Below are 21,541 nucleotides of genomic sequence, written 5' to 3'. Positions count from 1 at the left end.
GGCTTTAAGGGCTTTAAGGGCTTTTCTCTAGTGACTCAAAGCACTTTTACATAGTGAAACCCAATATCTAAATTACATTTAAACCAGTGTGGGTGGCACTGGGAGCAGGTGGGTAAAGTGCCTTGCCCAAGGACACAACGGCAGTGACCAGGATGGTGGTAGCGGGGATTGAACCTTGAACCCTCAAGTTGCAGGCACGGCCACTCTACCAACTGACCTATACCGCCCCTGTCTAAGTCTGCTGATTTATTAATCGACTTGGTCATTTCCTCTTCTTGGTAACGCGCTCCCAGTTAGACTTTGGTTGGAGTGTACAAAGCTAGCTTAGCGGTTAGCATAGCTTCTCTTACCCTTCTGCTGTGTTGTGCTCCATGTGTCCGCACTAGTTCCACATTTGAGAACTGTCTGCACTATTTTGTTCATAATACTTAAGTAAATATTTGATGTTTGTTCAGAATCACCCCCATCTCAATCAAGATATGTTCAAGTATTGATTATTTCATCAAAAACTGCTGAAAACCCACCAGACAGTGAAATTAAGTTTTAGCATATAGTAATATTGCAGGTTTTCAGACTGTCAGTGAATGCACCACACTGCTACAATAAATCTTTCATAAAAGGAAACTGCACTTTTTTGGAATTGTGCCTGTCATTTATAATCCTTACGTAAACAAGAACACATACAGTATTTGCCTTTTTTATGCATTCTAATTTGTAATATACAGTAAGTGCGAGAGTGGCTAACAATGCAACTAATCGGAGTAATCGATTAGATTGACAGAATAATATCCACACAGTGCGACAATACTATATATGACAAACCTCTTTGGTCTTTCAGCAGCCAAAGAAGAGATTTATATACATATTATTAATTAGATATGAAAATTCATAATGTATAATTCATAATGTATAATAACAATAATTATAAAAGGGACACGCGGTAGAAAATGGATGGATGAATTATCATTAATATAAAATATAATAATTAAATATACATTAATAAAATAAAAGAAGAATCATCCAAAAACTGAAGTACTAAAAATGACTGAATCTCTGACTGTATTTAAAAGCTACAGTACGGCAAAACTTCACAGGTATGCTTAAAAAATGTTGGGTCTAATTGTCTGTCTCTGTGTGTGTGTATATGTGTGTGTGTCCTGTAGCTCTTTCAGAGCAACAGGTTAAGGCCGGCAAGTGAGTGCGACCTCACTCCAAGTTTACTCACAGAGGTCAAGGTGGACCAGGTACTCCCCCCTAGATGAACCTTTGGTACTGATATTGATCCGTCAGCAGGAAACTCAGCCTTCTCGCCACTTGTTCACAGCTATAGGTCGTAATATAAGTCGGAAATTTTTGACAGGAAGTCCCGCTTATGAAGCAGGTAGCGCAGATCGTGATAAATGTGGTTTTAAAGCGAGAGAATGACCTCATCTGACCACATACTACATCCTTTTCATACTAGCAAGAACTGTTCTGATACCATATCTTTCTAAATATTATAAATAAAAACAAGAACAAGGCTGGACGTATGGTTTGTAAATCAGGGTGCTGAACTACGTTTCAAATCAGTTGGTTAAAGCTGACTCGATAGTTGCTGGGAAAGGCTGAAAAAGAACACGTAATGTTTTGACCTTTGATCTTGGCTGTCTCATCTTATTAATGTAGCTTAAACATGTATAAGGTTCTTGATTTGATATGGAAGGCCTCTAATAATTAATTTAAATTGATTATTGAGTATTGGTGTGATAATGGAACATGGAGATTTAGTAAGAATATTTTTTTGAACATATTTTAAAATGATTTTTTTTTCAATCGTTTCATGTCCCTGTTGTTGATGGCGACCAGTCCAACGATAGTTACCCTAATGGGGACAAGCGATATAGAAAATGGCTGGCACAAGGAAATATTCAAGGAAATTGATAGAACAAGTTTTTTAAATTTTTCGCGGGAAAATAAATATAAATATTGGTAAAGTGTATTCTCTATTGTAATCTTTTTTGATGTCCTGTAATTGACTGTGATTTCCTTCCCTATCAAAATCGACCTCACTGCCCACCTGCAATTTACGCCGACATTTTTTTAACCAAAAATATATTTTTTGTGTATCACAGTTAACGCATTATCTCATGTAATTAATCAACTGAAAAATGATTGCTTTAATCATGAAAAAAAAATGCGCTCTTTTATCCTAACCATGGATGGTTGTTACACGGTCAGTGATCTGGTTAATCCATACGCCAGTGCACAAATAAGAGGGGAGACTAACTGGTGTGCTGGGTGGCTAACTCACTTCAAAATGTACCCTAAACGGGGCGAAAAATGATACTGTTTGTTACCAAGTTTAAAGCAAATAATTAACATGCATTCAAGTAAAAACATTTAACAAGTGTTTGTCACAATTCACAAAATAAAATAGCATTTTTGTCAAGGTATTGGTACCTTTTTTAAAGTTAACTTGAATTATGAAAGAAAGTAATAACTGCAAAAAAAAGGTTATTGTTCACAATTCAAAAGTGTGATTAATGTGATTTGAAAAAATATTGTTTGACTGCGCAAATGTTTTAAATAACATTTTCTTTCAAGTCAAATACAGGCTAACAGGAAGTTTGCAAATAAAATTCACTCACACACAAAACAATAAAATGTTAACAACGTGATTCTTACCCTCCCGCCCATTCTAAGCAATCCAAACACTGCCAAAATCAACAGTGCACTATAATAAATGGTTTGATCCTGGAGTACAGCAAGTAGCAGCTGCAGTCAAGCTGTAACCTGAGGAGGTACAGTAGTACCTTTAAGTCAGTCAAGACAAATACCTTCAAGGTGAGGTAAATGAGCTGTACCTTTGTCCTCACAGGTTTATTTGATCATAGTGTGGATTGTCACATTTTTATTTATTTATTTTTTTCATGACAGTTAGAATACTGAAAACCGGAAGGGCTATAATACAAAGTATGGTAGTTTCCTGGGGACAGATATGCCTCTTGCCCAAAATCAGCTGGTACAGGCACCAGCTCACCCGTAAACCGAATGAGGATACAGAAAATGGATGGATTGATGTAATCATTTTAAATTTAAAAAGAAGATGCAGTCAAATTTATCATCTCCATCTTTCATACTGGATAATAAAAACAATTAAAACCATGTGAAGACTGCTTAGAAGTCATTCAATATGACCATTTTACCCCAGCTTCCTTGAACATCTTAGATAGATACATATTGTATATTTTTAATAATATATACCCTGTATCTGGGATAGGTATATAATGTATATTTTCAAATCAATTTTGCTTAAGGCTGAATTCCCTGTTGATGACACCGGATTATGGTGCATGGCGGTGTATGCATGACAGTCTTGATTGCACCAGCTTCCTCTTTGGTGGCCTGGGCTTGGAAATTGCCTTCTTTCCAGCAGTTGTTGAAAAATGAATGTGCTTTCCTCCAGCTTTCAAATTTCTCTCGCATTCTCTCCCTTCCGGTGACCAGCACGTGGAGGTGGTGGTGCACATTGTGATGGTTTTTTTGCACCACAGTAATGAGAGCATCTCCTTATTTTGATGTAGGTGCTGGGGAGAGTCTCAGACAGCATCACCGTGCACGCTTTAGGAGTCCTCACAGCCATTATGAGTAACTCTCCATCTGCCAAGGTAAGGCATCCGTGGCGTGTCCTGATTTGACTATGATATTACTGATATCCTCAATGTTTTAGACAAATCATGGACAACCAATCTTTCTCAGTCAGTCCCCCAAAGGTGTATTCTAAATTCAGTGATGAATGGGCTTTACACTCTTAAGTTGCATGGGTTCCTTAGAACGCAGCATTTAGCTTCTGTATGCGAGAAGTTTCAAGTCAATGGGGTCATAGTTGGTGGTTTTAATAACCAATCAATCAATCAATCAATCAATGTTTACTTATATAGCCCTAAATCAGGAGTGTCTCAAAGGGCTGCACAAGCCACAACAATTTCCTCGGCTCAGATCCCACATCAGGGAAAGAAAAAACTCAACCCAATGGGATTACAATAAGACACCTTGTGTGGTGTGGGGATGTGGGGAACCCCCATGCCCCCACCCCCACCCCCCCCACCCCCCTCCTTGGGCGACCGTTGCAATGGACGTCAAGTGGATCTAGCATAGAGTCCAGTCCGTAGTGGATCTAACATAATAGTGTGAGAGTCCAGTCCATAGTGGGGCCAGCAGGAGATCATCCTGAGTGGAGACAGGTTTGCAGCGCAGAGACGTCCCCAACTGATGAACAGATGAGTGGTCCACCCTAGGACAAATAGCGCGTCATCTGGGGTCACCGAATCTCTGCCCCCCTCTCTACGAAAGAGAGGGGGGCAGAGCAGAAAAGAAACGGCAGATAAACTGGTCTAAAAGGGGGTCTGCCTAAAGGCTAGAGTATACAAATGAGTTTTAAGATGGGACTTAAATGCTTCTACTGACGGTAAATAACGGTTTCACTCTGTGGTGTATTTGTCAGAAAAGTGCTAGAACAGGCAACACAGTAGAGGATGCATGTTTTAACGCATTTTCAACCTTTTAAAAGCATCAGTTCAGAAGAGGATGAGTCAACACACAGCAGGGGTGTCTCAACCTTTTCCAGAAAAACTGAAGTATGTGGGGGGCCATTCTGTACATTAAAATGCTAAAATCAATTCAAATTTGGTTAGAAGCTTTCTGAACAAAACATTGGCATCTTCGCTTTGTGGTAAACTGTTAAGTTAATAAAGTACCAATGATTGTCACACACACACTAGGTGTGGTGAAATGTGTCCTCTGCATTTGACCCATCCCTTTGATCACCCCCAGGGAAGTGAGGGGCGCAGTGGGCAGTAGCAGTGCTGTGCCCGGGAATCATTTATGGTGATTTAACCCCCAATTCTAACCCTTGATGCTGAGTGCCAAGCAGGGAGGCAATGGGTCCCATTTTTTTTATAATCTTTGGTATGACTCGGCCGGGGTTTGAACTCCCAACCTACCGATTTCAGGGCGGACACTCTAACCACTAGGCCACTGAGTAGGTTACGTGTACGTGACAAAGCAAATTAGTGTAATGTCTAACAATATATTTCTCATTCGTAATTAATTCATATGCAGAGGGTGAGCTGCATGTCATGATCCCACCTGACAGTTTGGACTTTATTTCCTATTTGTTTTGTGTTTGTTGTCATTTTCTAGTATTTTCTGTTGGGTCTCTGTGTTTTGCCGCACCTTTACATGGTTTCTTGTCTTGCCAGCACACCTCTGCAATATTGTTATTTAGTTCTATTTAGTTACACCTTGTTCAGTGCAAGGGTGCCCAAAGTGGAGGTCGGGGGCCAAATGTGGCCCGTCTAATTGTTTGTTTGGCCCTCCAAAGGGTGCGTTCCCAAATTTAATACATACAGTTTTTATACAGACCTCTTTCAAGCTCACTAGGGGTGTATCAATCCAATATTGATATTAGACATTGGTGCGATATCCGTAAAAAAACATGAATGAGGTTATATTGGTTTCCATCTAAATTACCTATATAAACTCCGATAAAAGCAATTCTTCTTGCAGAAAGTTGGACAGCCAGTTAACATCTAAAAGTCCTCCTATAAGCACACAAGCTAGGTCTTTTCTTGTATATATTGTAATAAACAGCACAGTGTTTTTCATTGTTCGACTAATTTCAATTGATCGACAAAATAATACAAATATTTACGATTCTTGCTGATTTTGTATCGGCGTAATATCGGTATCGCCCAATACTCAAGGCTCCGATGTGGCCAATTGGCACTTTTACACAAGTTTACAAAAGTTTGGGCACCCTGCTGCTTTCTGAGTTGTGCTCCTTTTCTTCCGTCTGCTTGCATTCTCTCCATCCAGGGGTCACAACAGCCGATATGCGTCGTCGTCACACTGCAGGACAAAAATTGCCCCAAGCTGCACTTTGGACACCCGTAGCTTATACACACATAAGTAAGGCTGTTAGAAATAGTACATTAGAGGTGGTAACTAATTTATTCCATTAATTACAATAAAATGTTTGACCTTAATAATGCATTAATAAAAGTCACAACTTTCTGTTGTGATGGCAGAACTGTAATGTTCTACCATGATTTGGTTTAGTTCACGCCAGGATGCAAGGACATGGCTGGGTGTAGGATCAATAAAGTCTGTCATAATAGATAATCAGTTTACATAAAGCAGCTAGGTACAAAAAAGTAACAAAGTGGTGCAGTACGCTAAGTAATAAGGCACCAAGGAAAATTAAAACAGAGAATCTAACAAGTGGCTACAGGACTGACGCCAGATAGCACTAACTACGAGAGAGCTAAAGGAAGTGCAAACTTAACATAAAAGCGAACATAAAAGACACGTGTATAGAAATTGGTCGTCTCAGAAACAGGAAGGAATCAGAAATCAGACGGTAAGTGTCATCAAGCAGTATAATGAGCAACAACGGACAATAGTATGAATTTAAACACCCATGTGAAAACAAATGTATTAGATGTTTCCTATTGTGTTAGTAGTTTAATGTTTGTTTAATATTTTGGTAACCTTCTTGTGACTGGAAAATATACAGGAATCAGGAAAGCCGTTCTAAATCGTTGCCTTGTATTTCACCCCCCGTATTTAAAGTGTGCCAATTTTGCATCCTCGGTGGAGCAGTTTTCCACTCACTATTTCTGTCTGGGCTCCCCAGGAGACTTTCAAAGAGAGGATTGGCTACTCTCAGCTCTTTGACGTGCTGAAGAGTCAAGGTCACCCCACCAAAAGGCTGCTGCAGGAGCTGATAAACATGGTAAAAAGCCTTTTCCTTTCATTACCCACTCAATACCCACCAAAAGCAGTTCATTTTCTCCCACAATTGACATTTTAAAATGGCACCCCACCGCCGCGTCGAACGTCTCATCTTCATTATAAACCACCTCCATGTTTGTTCCTCTCCAGGCAGTAGAGGGCGAGTACGCCCACGCGCACCACTTAGGCATCAGCAACGATCAGCCCCTGCTGCTGCTCCTGCAATGGCTCCCTGAACTGCACAGCCAGAGGGAGCTGCAGCTGCTGGTGGCCCAGTGGCTGGCTACAGTATGCGGGGGATCCCTGTCTTGTCGCACTGTGGCGGTGGAGGCGGGCATGGTCGGGGCGCTGCTGCAGGTGCTCTCGCAGCCGCAGAACTTGGACAGGCAGTGTGCAGACGCCCTTTTGGGCCTCCTGCAGGATTTGGGATCACTTTGCGTACGGCCAGAGGAACTGAAGAGCCTTATCAGGCTGCTCAGGGTGGACCAGGACAACGGCGTGCATCCCTTCTGCACTCGCATCATTCAAGTTCTCTCGGCGATGGCGGCACGAGAAGGTCGTGACAGCGCATTGCAGTACTTTGATCTCTCACCCCCCATGGCGGGTATCATGGTGCCCACGGTGCAGCGTTGGCCAGGCAGTGGCTTTGCCTTCCATGCTTGGCTCTGCCTCAACCTGGAGTTCCCCTCTTGTCAGGACGAGGACAAGTCTCCCACCAACTCACTCGCAGCAAGTCAACATGACATGGGAAAAGGACCTCGCAGGAAGCAGCTCTACAGGTAGGAGGGTGTGGCCTGCATGGGAAATGACTTTTGTGTTTGGTGTTTTGATTTTTAAAGCTCCTGTCCTCCATACAGTTTCTTTACAGCGAGTGGAACTGGACTGGAAGCCTTCTTTACAATGGAGGGTGTGCTGGTTGTGGCTGTTTGCACTAAGAAGGATTACATGGCTGTCGCCCTGCCGGAACTTCCACTGGCTGACTCACGCTGGGTAGGTGCAGCAAGGATCCAGCCCCTCCCAAATATTAACACCAGGAAAATATTACACATCAATTTCTTCAAGGTTGAGAAACAGGAGCGTTTAACCTTAAGTAGGGATACCACTTAATCCCTAATAATTCCAAATTGTCTCAGAGCTGTTTGCAACCTGCTGAAATATATTTTTTTTAAATATAACAAGAAAATCATTGTGTGCCTTATGTTACCATTAGTGGATTAACAACACATACAGTACTGTTTGAGGAGGACTCATATGGCCCCATTTGTGACTTTTTGCCTGATGCATGAAACGTGACAAATTGGGGGAATGCACTATCCACTTAACCTCCCAGATGCAGAAGAGTGTTGAATATCATAAAATTAATTTTGTGGCAATTCCAATTTTGACATAGCATCAGTTGCTATGTAAAGTTGTGCTTTCCATCATTTTCATCAGACCGCATGGCAAATTGATTACCCCTCACCCCCCTTCTCACGAATGGGATAGGGCCATATCAATCCCTTCCCTACTGTATATATTTTTTCATTGTCTCTAAACAGTGGAACCTCAATGTACGAACTTAATTGATTCTTGAACAGGGTCCATAAATAGAAAAGTCCATATAGTCAAGCAAATTTCTCCATTAGAAACAATGTAAATATGAGAATGGGTTCCAGCCTCGACAAAAGTCCATATTTAACTGAAACTTTTGTACACTAGTCTGAACACTAAACAAAATACTATATAGTACTGTATAAACATACTGTAAGCCAACAACAGCAACTAGCTGAACTGTGCTTTATGCTCTGCTCTGCCAACATGCGCGCACACGCAGAAGTCCCTTTTATGCCCTCACAAAAGATCGGTAATCACAAAAATCCTTAACTTCTTTAAAACCATATTGCTACAATAATAAACATTTAAAAAAAACTAAAATCCACTTACCGTATTTTTCGGATTATAAGTCGCTCCGGAGTATACGTCGCACCAGCCTAAAATGCATAATAAAGAAGGAAAAAAACATATATACGTCGCACTGGAGTATAAGTCGCATTTTTGGGGGAAATTTATTCGATAAAATCCAACACCAAGAATAGACATTTGAAAGGCAATTTAAAATAAATAAAGAATAGTGAACAACAGGCTGAATAAGTGTATGTTATATGACGCATAAATAACCAACGAAGAACTTGCCTGGTATGTTAACGTAACATATTATGGTAAGAGTCATTCAAATAACTATAACATATAGAACATGCCATACGTTTACCAAGCAATCTGTCACTCCTAATCCATAAATCCGATAAAATCTTCTTCCTCGGTGTCGCTTCTAACAACTTGTCGTTTTCTTCTGCATATTTCACTACGTCCAGCTTGTAATCTGCAGTACATGATTTCTTTTTTGGTGCCATTTTTGTTCAGCCCTTCTCAGTTTTATAAGTTACCGCCAACGTTGAAATGATCCATTTTAATAGCTACGGCAGTAGCATTTAGCATATAGCAGTTACCATCCTATGACCCACAATGCACTTCTGCCATGACCCTCTCCCGCCAAATTCTCATTGGTTGACGTGTGTGTGACGATTGCTGACGTGTGTGACGATTGCTGATATTTTCTTCGTCTCTTCTGCGAATGAGATAAATAGTATTATTTAATATTTTACGGTCGCAAACTATGAAAAAAACTGCGATTTACAATCCGAAAAATACGGTACATTAACTTCGGCAAATGAGAAGCTGATGAGAAAAGAGCAAACAGAGGGGGAGAAGGGAAGGTGCTCTGTCGGGAAGTGTGTGTATGTGTGTGCTCTTCGAAGAGGTGCCGCAAAACGAGAGGTAGTCTTCTCCTATTCGCTGTGAAATAAGTCTGTGTTGGCATATTTTTCCAGAAAGGTCCAGTCTTATCACTTTTTAAAATTTGCTGTGGTACGAAACCTGCTTTGTCGATTCGTCCATACGTGTGAGCGGCATAAATGTACTTCTTGCGAATAGCCTTTTTTTTTTTTAACTTCTATAGCGAGTCCTTCTTTCCTTCCACGCTGATATGTTGTCTTTTTGAGGCTCCTATTGAGTTGCGAAATGGACAAAACTTGTCAAAAGCCGAAAAAACTGAAAAAAAGCACACGTGCTGAAGTGTCGAGGAGTAATTAGTAATTTACTGTTCAGCAAGTTATATGGAGGGCTTCGCCTCGCCAAAAAAGATGCACCCTGCATTTTGCCTGCTGGCAGGACACAAAATGAATGAATGATTGAAGCGTTCTTACACAGAAACATGGTTAGCACACAGACGGATATTTGGCTAAATCTAAAAGTTCGTATATCGAAAAGTTTGCAAATAGAGGGGTTCTTAAAATTGAAGTTATTTTGTATTTTCCAATTATTGATTTTATAGTATAGAAATTGCCCTAGGAAATTTATCTGCCGTTCAGGCTTGTCAGTCACCGTTGCTTCATCCACTCTCAAACACAGGGAGCGCATGCACATGCACAAATCAATTTGCAGTCATGTTGTTGTGATGATAAAATATACATTCAGTGATAGCTAACTAAATGCTATTGTTGACTAGCAACACACAAGGCTAACGTGCATGCTCATGTTACTTACGGTGTATTTATATCATCAAAGCCGTAAGAGGGAAGGATATAATGCTGAAAACACATTAGAAAGTTATTTATCTCGGCAGCTCCGTAAAGATTGCAAACAGCCTCTTTAAGAACTGACACAAAATGGAGCACTCTACTGGCTGCAACCAGAAGAGGCACTGTTGATTCAATTGCAACATGATTGATTAGTTTTTATTGACCCCTTAGTTGATATACAATAGTGCAAATTATGTCTTGTAAGTAGGCACAGAGAGTCTGACATTGTTTTTCACCTTTTTTGCTAACCCTAAGAAACCCTAAAGTCCAACACTGCGAATGAGGTACATTCACGGACCCCAAAATTGTAAGCATCAAAATTACAAAACAAGCAATTTTTTTCCCAATATTCTCTGTGTTTTATACCGTTCCTGAAATAAATATAAAATAATTGTATCTGTTATTTTTTAATTGTTTTACTTAGTTATCAATTTATTTCTGTAATTGAAGTACTTTAAATTACTAATCTGTTCAACTTGAACATCAAACAATTTCGTAAAAACATAAAAGTGTTGTGCTTTTTTTAAGCAAAATATGTTAATTGGTTTTCTAAGTACTGGTTTAAGCACCGTTAAGTTTGATTTGGATCTAGTATCGGTTAAAATGTATACGATACCCATAAACACTGTCTAAACTCCAGAATGATTCCAATAATTCTTACTTCAAATAGTTAAAAACTGGTACAACACAGGACCTTCAAACACAATTGTTATAATATGTACAATAGAATCGAACGCTTTATTGTAATACACCTCACTAAGAAAGCACACGACTTGAGGAACAACTTGTAACTGCAAATTCTACATAAAGCTGAAAATCAGGTCCACAATCAAGAGTCCTAGTTGTCAAAGACATCAAGGAATCTGGATGGATATCAGAACTCCTTGCAATACAACAACAACAGCAACGATAATTGAGTCTGACAGAAAACAAAAATTGACATTCGACTACAAAATTACAACGCTCCAAGGGATTCATAGAGCAACATAAATGATCGGTGAACAGGAAAGTATGGAACTGAAAACCCTAAGCAGCATACATTACAATAGTCCAGAATTTAATTATGATATACCGTATTTTTCGGATTATAAGTCGCTCCGGAGTATACGTCGCACCGGCCTAAAATGCATAATAAAGAAGGAAAAAAACATATATACGTCGCACTGGAGTATAAGTCGCATTTTTGGGGGAAATTTATTTGATAAAATCCAACACCAAAAATAGACATTTGAAAGGCAATTCAAAATAAATAAAGAATAGTGAACAGGCTGAATAAGTGTACGTTATATGACGCATAAATAGACAACGGAGAACGTGCCTGGTATGTTAATGTAACATATTATGGTAAAAGTCATTCAAATAACTACCGTATAACATATAGAACATGCTATACATTTACTACACAATCTGTCACTCCTCATCGATAAATCCAAGGAAATCTTCTAAACAACTCTGCCAACTCCAAAGGTATGCGCCGCTTCCTCTTGTCGTTTTCTGCTGCATATTTCACTACGTCCAGCTTGTAATCTACAGTACATGATTTCCTTTTCGGTGCCATTTTTGTTCAGCCCTTCTCAGTTTTTTTAAGTTACCGCCAACGTTGAAATGATCCATTTTAATAGCTATGGCAGTAGCATATAGCAGTTAGCATCCCATGACCCACAATCCACTTCTGCCATGACACTCCCCCGCCGAATTCTTATTGGTTGACGTGTGTGCGACGGTTGCTGACGTGTGTGTGACGATTGCTGACATTTTCTTCGTCTCTTCCGCGAATGAGATAAATAATATTATTTAATATTTTACGGTTACGTGTTAATAATTTCACACATAAGTCGCTCCGGAGTATTTGTCGCATCCCCGGCCAAACTATGAAAAAAACTGCGACTTATAATCGGAAAAATACGGTAGATCCAGATACATTAAAATAGACAACAAACTGTCGATTATTAATTTAAACAGCAGAAGTTTGTATGCTAACTACAACAATGTGAATCAGTTTTTGGAACAATTCATTGAACCCTTCAAAGTTAATGCTATCTCAGAAACATGGATGGATGCTAAAGAAGGAATGGATTTTGACCTGGAATTATATGAACTGAATTTTAGCAACAGAATCAACAAGAACGTAGGGAGAGTAGCTGTGCATGTGATGAAGAATCTGAACTACAAAGTGGTAAAAAATATGTCTATTGATATAGCGATCGATAATATCTTAGAATGTATAACCATTGAAATATCTCATGAAAAAAACTAAAACGTACTGATCAGTTGTATATACAGATCACCGAAGTCAAACATTAATATGTTTGAGAACTGGTGTAAGGCAACTTTTACTGAAATCGGTCAAAAAATAACCTTTTTATGTGGAGACTTCAACATTATCCTCTTGAACCCTAACAAACAAAAGCCCATAGATGACTTGAATGACACAAAGTATAGCCTAAGTTTATATCCTAAAATCACAAGGCCAAGCAGAATCTCAGGACACAGCGCCACACTTATTGATAGTATTTTTACTAATGATATTGATAATAATACCACAAATGGCCTGCTAATATCAGACATCAGTGATCATCTGCCAGTTTTCATAATCTATGACGGAAACTATAAGAAGAGGAACATTGATGACAAAAATACTTTCCGAAGAATATGTACAGAACAAAGTATGACAGCTTTCAAAAATGATCTGAGAAAACAGTGAAAATGATGTCGATGATGCATGTGGTATTTTTTTTAATACCTTGGAGAAGCTTTATGACAAAAACTGTCGGTTGAAACAAAAGCAAAAGAAGCAAAAGAAAAATAATCAACCATTGATGACAAAAGGACTGTAAAATGTTTGCGAAAAGAAGAAGACATTATAAAGAACATTTATAACACAAAGATCTACAGAAACAAAAACAAGTACAAAACGTGTAAGAACAAGCTAACTGGCATACTATGAATATGTAGAAAAGAATATTACAGTCAATTATTAGACCGGAACAAAAACAATATGAGAGCAACATGTAGCATCCTAAATAGCATTATTAAAATGGTGCTAAAAAAGACTATCCCAAATATTTCTCAGAGGGAAATGTAAAAAATTACAATATGAACTAAGTAGTTGAAAGCTTCAATAAGTACTTTGTGAATATTTGACCAAATCTGGAGTAAAAGATTCCAGATCCTGAGTCAGTGGAGGACTTGAATGATGTTCCTCAAAGGAGTGACAAAAGAGGAAATAATCCATATTGTAAAAAACGGTCAATCCAAGACCTCAACTGATTGGGAGCATGACACAATTACAGGTGGCCACTCTGTTAGGTGCTGTCAAAATACAAAACACACAAAAAAATAACATTGAAGATAAAAGCCAGTTCGAACAGCAGTGAAAAAGTGAAAAACAGTGTAGGCTATTGGAATAGATTCCAGATCCTAATGGCCGAAGGGTAAAACAGTTTTTAACATAAAGGTTTTATCCAATACTTCCTGCAATCATTGTGCTTTTTTATTCATAATTGCAGCATGCAGTTGCCATAGTCCACATTCAAGGCCGTCGTCCTTTCGGTCAGAACCTGGTCAACATCTTCATTGATGGAGAGCTGTATAAAACCACTCAGCTTCGATTTCCATCCTTGAGTGAGGTAACTTAAATTTGTGTCTCAGGTTTTCTGCTTATAGTGTTGTAATATACATAACAAATTATTGTTTATTTGAAAATAATACATTTTACCCCCGTAGCCGTTTACTTCCTGCTGCATCGGCTCTGCAGGCAACCGCACCACTACCACCACCACCTCGCCCAATCTACCTACATCCGTATCCTCCGGACAGTCTCCAGAATTTGCCTTTCCCCCCCACAGCCCCTCCCTCTTCCGTTCCCAGTCCTTTCCAGCCTCCTCCGCAGCGGGCCGCTGGGGTGACTGCCCGGTGCACACCATCCCAGCGGGACTGCAGGACACCAACTGGGGAACACCCAGCTCCCTGGATGGCCTCCTGGGCAGTGCCTTCATCTGCCACGAGGCTCTGCAGCAGGCCCAGATCAGAGCTCTACACGCTGCAGGTAGGATGTTGTCTCCATTTAGACAAAACCACCTTTGTGCGTGTCAAGTTGCATTGCTTTCTGCCCCCCATTGCAGGCCCCAATCATGTGTCCTTATTCAAAGCGGATGGAGAATTGTCAGAGCTCAATAGCAAGCTTTTGCTCTACTACACTCCTCAGGTAACCTTTCTGCCAAAGTTGCAAGCTGTTATAAGGAAGCACTACATTCTATAAATCAGAGATGTCCAAACTTTTTTTCACTGAGGGCCACACACTGAAAAATTAAAGCATGCAGAGGCCATTTTGATATTTTTCATTTTCAAAATCAATAAAATAAATATAATAACCATTAGTGTTCCACTCAATTTTGGCCAATGTAAAGGTGCTGGAGACCCAAAAGGGGCTCAATCTTTAAAGTGTTAAATACAAGTCATATATCAATATATATATATTTTATCCAGTGTTGACAGCTAGATTTTTTGTGGACATGTTCCATAAATATTGATGTCAAAGAATTCATTTTTTGCGAAGAAATGTTTAGATTTAAGTTCATGAATCCAGATGGATCTCTATTACAATCCCCAAAGAGGGCACTTTAAGTTGATGATTACTTCTATGTGTAGAAACCTTTATTTATAATTGAATCACTTGTTTATTTTTCAAAGTTTTTAGTTATTTTTATATCTTTTTTTCCAAATAGTTTAAGAAAGACCACTACAAATGAGCAATATTTTGCACTGTTATACAATGTATTAAATCAGAAACTGATGACATAGTGCTGTATTTTACTTCTTTATCTCTTTTTTTCAACAAAAAATGTACTTGAATTAAAACAATTTTCACAGGGGGTGTACATCACTGAAGAAAGGTTGACAACCACTGATATATTGAATAGGTCAATAACTCATACCCACAATGATTTTAAATCACACCAACAATAATCTAGATTTTTTTTTTTTTTTTTAGCAATGTCCGTTTTAAAGTAAAAAAAAACTGCCTGAAGGGCAGCTTTGTTATTAGTGTCAATACTGTAACATTTTCTTGTTACATTACACCTGTTTGCTCTTTTATTCCACTTATGTTTTTTGCAATAGTATTTTTAAAAATGTGCCACAGGCCTTACAAAAATACAATGACAACCCTACATGTTATTTTATGTGTATGCTTCAGGCATTCAAGAGCCAGATATGTCAAGATCTGTCCCCCAATCATCAATATGATGGCAGGCTAACAGGACACAGAGTGGTCAACTGGGACATTAAGGTAGTGGCAGAGACAGTCTCGTAAAGATATTTAGATTTAAATATTCACAACTATTTATGGCTAACGTTTCTTCCACAGGATGTCATCAACGTTGTGGGAGGTGTAGAGGTCTTGCTACCTCTCCTTGAGCAAGTATGCGAGGCTGAGCAGGTTTACAGCGCCAGTCAGGAGATTTCAGAACTGCTCGGGCAAGAGCTTAGTCCGTCGCGCAGCCAGGCCACCATGTTGCTGCCACTCAACCAGTCTTCAGGTCAGCTCTCACCTACCAGACACAGTGCTAGTACCTTAGTAGTCCATTTTAGGGAGAATAAATGGAATTCACTTACAATGAATAATGGTAAATATATGTAAATGACCAATTAAATGGATGGATAAAGATTTAACATTACTTTTAACCTTTTTTGGTAGACTCTTGTTGGTCAAAACGGCGATGAGTGGAGAGGGAGAAGGGGAGGGTAGAGTCACACAGATGCCACCTTCAAACTTTGCTATGAAGTGTTGGAACTCCCTCTTTCTTTGGCCCCATGGTGGCTTATTTTGCAGTTGTACCAGTGTTCATTTTGACTAAAAATTGTCGATTTTTTTTTTTTATCATCGAAAACCTATTTTCCCTTGACAAAATTGGGACGATAACGAATGAAATCAAAAGCAGGTTGACTAAAACAAGGAGCAAATTACCTGTAAATGTATCAAAATTATTAAAACAAGACAAAGATGTTGACAGAGACAATTGTATTTAGGCAGGTGAGACAAAATATCCAATCCCAGTTGCATGTTGGAGAGGGGGAGGGTAAAAAAGATTTTTCACCTGGAAAACTAAAGACTCAATACAAGACATCTATTCATTATGTCTTATACACCAGGAAGAAAGAGAAGAGAAAACATATGTACACACTTCACCTTGCCGCGGTAGACAACAAAACAACTTGTAAACCCTGTGGCTAGATTTGCTTTGGTAAAAATACAAAACCTCGAGTGCCGTCTGCAGACTAACAATTGGGACATCTTCGCAACAGCAAGTAGGCCGGAGCTAATATTTAAAAATGAGGTGGCGACTTGTCCACAGTGTACAATGTACACTGTGGACAAGTCACCACCTACACTGTACACCGCCTTCCGCCTGAGTGCAGCTGAGATAGACTCCAGAAACCCCCGCGAACACGAAAAGGACAAGCGGTAGAAAATGGATGGTTAGACTTATACTGTTCTGAATTACTGTTACTATTAATCACGGTAGAACAGGAGCAAGACGGCTTACTATACCACATGTCCAAAAATAAATACTTACTTAAAAAAAACTACTTTGTAGTAAACCTTAATGCCTCTGGCTGAGCCGAGCTGACCCGCCAAATATACTTGTACAGTTCACTTTAATTGATATCTTCAGCTATTAATTGCTCAACTTTACAACCCAAAATAGCAGATTAGTCATTTTTCAAGATAACACATAAAGAACAACAGCTATGTAAGACATGTTAGTTTTGTAGCAATGGTTGCTGCATATTTATTATTGTGCACACTCAGTGTGAAGAATACAACCAGTTTGTTTCTTCATATGACCATAAAAATGCACACTTTTTTTTCATGCACTGTACCCTGCTGTGTACGGTGCATGTGTGCGTAATACAAATGTGCGCACTGCGCATAATTTCATTATACACTCCGCTCAAAGCAAGTGAATATGTTGTACCCCACAATGCACATAGCGCTACTTGGGACGGTGTGGCGCTGTTGGGAGAGTGGCCGTGCCAGCAACCTGAAGGTTTCCTTGTTTGATCCTCACCTTCTACCAACCTCGTCACGTCCATTGTGTCCTTGAGCAAGACGCTTCACCCTTGCTCCTGATGGTTCCTGGTGAGCGCCTTGCATGGCAGCTCCCACCGTCAGTGTGTGAATGTGAGTGTAAATGGGTGAATGTGGAAATAGTGTCTAAGCGCATTGAGTACCTTGAAGGTAGAAAAGAGCTTTACAAGTACAACCCATTTTCATTTACCCAGCTAGTTTTCTTAATTAAATGGGGAAAGATCTGCTCGACAATTTGCATACTACACTCTATTGAATGCATGTTCAGAAATGACCTGAACATTTTTTTCTGAAGATGTGAATGTAGTTTCTTAGTCTGAACTGATTCCGAAATAATGTGATGCACAATATTCAGATTTATTGAAATGCATCTGTATATGCTATGTTTGACAATGTTGATTCATACATTGTACAGTAATTGTAACAAACTTAATAAAGGTTAGGGTTAGTGGTCAAAACCACTTCAAAGATGCGTTATCCTTCATACTTTTATATTCTGGTCAACCAAATTTACTGTAATTTTGTAATAGCCAAAACTAAAGTAAAACAAATTTAGATGACTAAAATATGACTACAACTAAAATATTTATTTTAGTCAAAAAACTATAACTAAAACTAAATAAAAAAACTGCTGTAAAAATCAAAACTGAGTTATAGTCCACAAAAAAACACAGGGCCTGGTGATGTAACGATAAATTGGAATAATTATAACCACGGTAAAATTCCCGACCATTACTGTATTAAATCAAAATGATCAAAAAAACATGATCAATAAACTCACGGCCTGACTAGCGTTAGCTTGCTCTCTGTCTAGTTAGTTTACCTTAGGTTTTTTTTTACAAAAATAAAACCTGGTTAAAAAATTTCAGATTGTATACAAGTACTTTTTGAGTACGGTACATTCAACAATACCGTGATAATCATTATAACCGTCATAATTTTGGTCACAATAACTATGACATAAAATTTTTATATTGTTACAGCCCTACTTATGAAGGGGTTGTGGGATTGTGAGTGACCCATGAAATTATTTTTTGGGCACTTCATTCTACGTAATGTTAAACAAAAAATTGTTCAACAATTTACAAAAACTGGGGCAAATTTTGGACGGAAATATTTTTTTATCAAAAAACTAATGATACAAAAAGGGGGGCGTATAAAAAAAACAAATGTACCATTGTATAGAAATTTAAAATTTGGATCAAGCTACAAGGTTACAATATGTCCCACTGGGATACATCATATTTATAGTTGTAAATATCACTTGCTGTAAGAATGTAAAGGGGGATCCAAAATGTCCTGTGGGATACTTTGTGGTCATTTACAGCCATGTAGTAAAAATAGTGGCTTTTGTGTCTATGACAAGGGTGTCCAATATATTTTCCAGCAATAAAAACAGAATATATGGGGTGGGTTACTTTGATACATTTTAAACGATGCCCAAACCAATGAATTGTAGGTCAATACATGCTAAACTATGAACAACACATTCATATCTTAGCTTTTGTGCTGTAGGTGATCAAATAAATGGTATCATGTCTAACAATATATGTAATATTATTAATGAATTAATTTTATTTTTAGAACATACTGAGGACTAGTTAAAAACAAGCTCTGGGTCGAAAATGGCCCTTTTGACACACATCGTCTCTAATCTCTTATGTTGAATGCATTGTGACTGTCAATAAGTTTGTCAATATTTGTTTGTTTGTTGTTTTTCTACCCTTCAGAAACAAGACTCGAGAGGAACAGCATTGCAGCCTACTTGCTGATGCTGAAGAACATGCTGCGCCGTCACCCTGTCAATCAGGAAGGCCTGCTTCAGTGCCACGGGCCCAGCATCATAGGAGCCATGCTCTGCAAAGTAAGTACATTGTTATATCAATACATGTGGTTTTATGTGCTACCTCACTTTATGAGTGTTGAGATAAGAGCTGTCTCTAGGCTAATTGTTATGTTTAGGTTGTGAGCAAAAATTTGAGCTACAAGCATCCCAGACATTACTTGGCGCAGCAAATGTCACTGTGAACCCTGTACAATCCGACTAAATCATCGGGTCTTATTTGATAGAATAAAATAGAATAGAATAGAATAGAAAGTACTTTATTGATCCCTGGGCTGAAATTCAGCACCACAGTTTGCTCACAATAAACAATAATAATAATAAATTATATATGACATATATAGGGCTTCACGGTGGCAGAGGGGTTAGTGCGTCTGCCTCACAATACGAAGTTCCTGCAGTCCTGGGTTCAAATCCAGGCTCGGGATCTTTCTGTGTGGAGTTTGCATGTTCTCCCCGTGAATGCGTGGGTTCCCTCCGGATACTCCGGCTTCCTCCCACTTCCAAAGACATGCACCTGGGGATAGGTTGATTGGCAACACTAAATTGGCCCTAGTGTGTGAATGTGAGTGTGAATGTTGTCTGTCTATCTGTGTTGGCCCTGCGATGAGGTGGCGACTTGTCCAGGGTGTACCCCGCCTTCCGCCCGATTGTAGCTGAGATAGGCGCCAGCGCCCCCCGCGACCCCGAAAGGGAATAAGCGGTAGAAAATGGATGGATGGATGGATATATAATATATATAATATATGAATAATATAAATATATTCTACATATGTTCTACATTTAAGTGCAGTCAAGAAGGAACATATGCATTATACAGTCTGATGGCTGTCGGTATGAAGGACCTCCTGTGTCGTTCCGTGTTACATTTTGGGAGTCTGAGCCTTCCACTGGACATTCTCATTCTCTCCGCAAGGTCCGAGTGTAGTGGGTACACTATGATAGCATTATCTCATAGCCAGAGAGCAACATAACTTGGTTTTTTTAACCATGGGAAGGAAGAAAGTGTGTGTGAAGGACAGTGATCAAAAGAAGAAGTGAGTGATATCATCAAACAACATTGCAAATATCAACAACTTGACAAAGCAGGTTGAGTGTATCACTGCTGGTTTGCACCATACTGAGGCAGAATGAGTTTAAGTCCATCCAAAAATGTTAAAATTATATCCAAACAGCCGACCATTTATCCATGAAAATATGAATATAATGCTGCTGATGTGTTGACGTTGAAGCAGCTGGAAAGAGATACAGTGGAAGTTAATTCTAAAAAAATAAAATCAATTCACTTCTGAATCGCAATTCTTATTTATTCCAATCCTAAATCGGATTCCAAAAATGGATGTAAAAATATTAATGTAATATTATTAGTACAGTGAAAACTTGATTTAAGAACTTAATTGGTTCTTGAACATGGTTAGTGAACCGAAAAATTTGCATAGTGAAGCAGAGTTCCACATAAGAATCAATGTAAACATGAACAATTGGTTCTAGCTTCGATATAAGTCTCTATTTTAGTAAAACATAAACTGCACTTTGAAGACCCGATAATATATATATACAGGTGCTGATCATATTATTAGAATATCATGAAAAAGTTGATTTATTTCATTAATTCCATTTAGAAAGTCAAACTTGTAGAATGTATACATTCATTCCAAACAGACTGATACATTTCAAGTGTTTTTTTGCCAAAAAGGAGATGATTATAGCTGACAACCAATGAAAACCCTAAATTCAACATCTCTGAAAATTAGAATATGGTGAAAAGGTCAGATATTGAAGACACCTGGTGCCACACTCTAATTAGCTAACTAACTCAAAACACCTGGAAAAGCCTTTAAATGGTCTCTCATTTTGATTCTGTAAGACAAACAATCATGGGAAAGACTGCTGACTTGACAACTGTCCAAAAGGTGACCATTGATACTTTAAAGAAGGAGGGCAAGACACAAAAGGTCATTGCCAAAGAGGTTGGATGTTCCCAGAGCTCTGTGCCCAAGCACATTAATAGAGAGGCAAAGGGAAGACAAAGATGTGGTAGAAAAAGTGTACAAGCAAGAGGGATAACCGCGCCCTGGAGAGGATTGTCAAACAAAACCGATTCAAAGATGTGGGGGAGATCCACAAAGAGTGGACTGCAGCTGGAGTCAGTGCTTCAAGAACCACCACACACCGACGTATGCAATATATAGGCTTCAGCTGTCGCATTCCTTG

General features: G+C 38.9%; 1 protein-coding gene across 3 annotated transcripts in view; it reads left to right on the top strand.

The window, feature by feature from the left end:
* The window catches only part of nbeal2 (neurobeachin-like 2), a 146,985-nt gene that overhangs the window by 62,002 nt on the left and 63,442 nt on the right, over positions 1-21,541 (top strand). For 2 of the 3 annotated variants that reach the window (XM_061915773.1, XM_061915772.1), the window contains exons 10-20: positions 1,164-1,244; positions 3,564-3,647; positions 6,677-6,775; positions 6,925-7,553; positions 7,632-7,764; positions 13,901-14,020; positions 14,118-14,439; positions 14,516-14,598; positions 15,589-15,681; positions 15,760-15,931; positions 19,215-19,348. In XM_061915773.1, coding sequence (XP_061771757.1) covers positions 1,164-1,244; positions 3,564-3,647; positions 6,677-6,775; positions 6,925-7,553; positions 7,632-7,764; positions 13,901-14,020; positions 14,118-14,439; positions 14,516-14,598; positions 15,589-15,681; positions 15,760-15,931; positions 19,215-19,348 — 1,950 coding nt within the window. The remainder of the gene's footprint in view (positions 1-1,163; positions 1,245-3,563; positions 3,648-6,676; positions 6,776-6,924; positions 7,554-7,631; positions 7,765-13,900; positions 14,021-14,117; positions 14,440-14,515; positions 14,599-15,588; positions 15,682-15,759; positions 15,932-19,214; positions 19,349-21,541) is intronic. The other variant, XM_061915774.1, reaches the window with a different exon arrangement.

The sequence above is a fragment of the Nerophis ophidion genome, linkage group LG11, assembly GCF_033978795.1.
Source record: "Nerophis ophidion isolate RoL-2023_Sa linkage group LG11, RoL_Noph_v1.0, whole genome shotgun sequence".
Lineage (NCBI taxonomy): Eukaryota > Metazoa > Chordata > Actinopteri > Syngnathiformes > Syngnathidae > Nerophis > Nerophis ophidion.
This window is presented reverse-complemented; position numbering and strand designations above follow the sequence as displayed.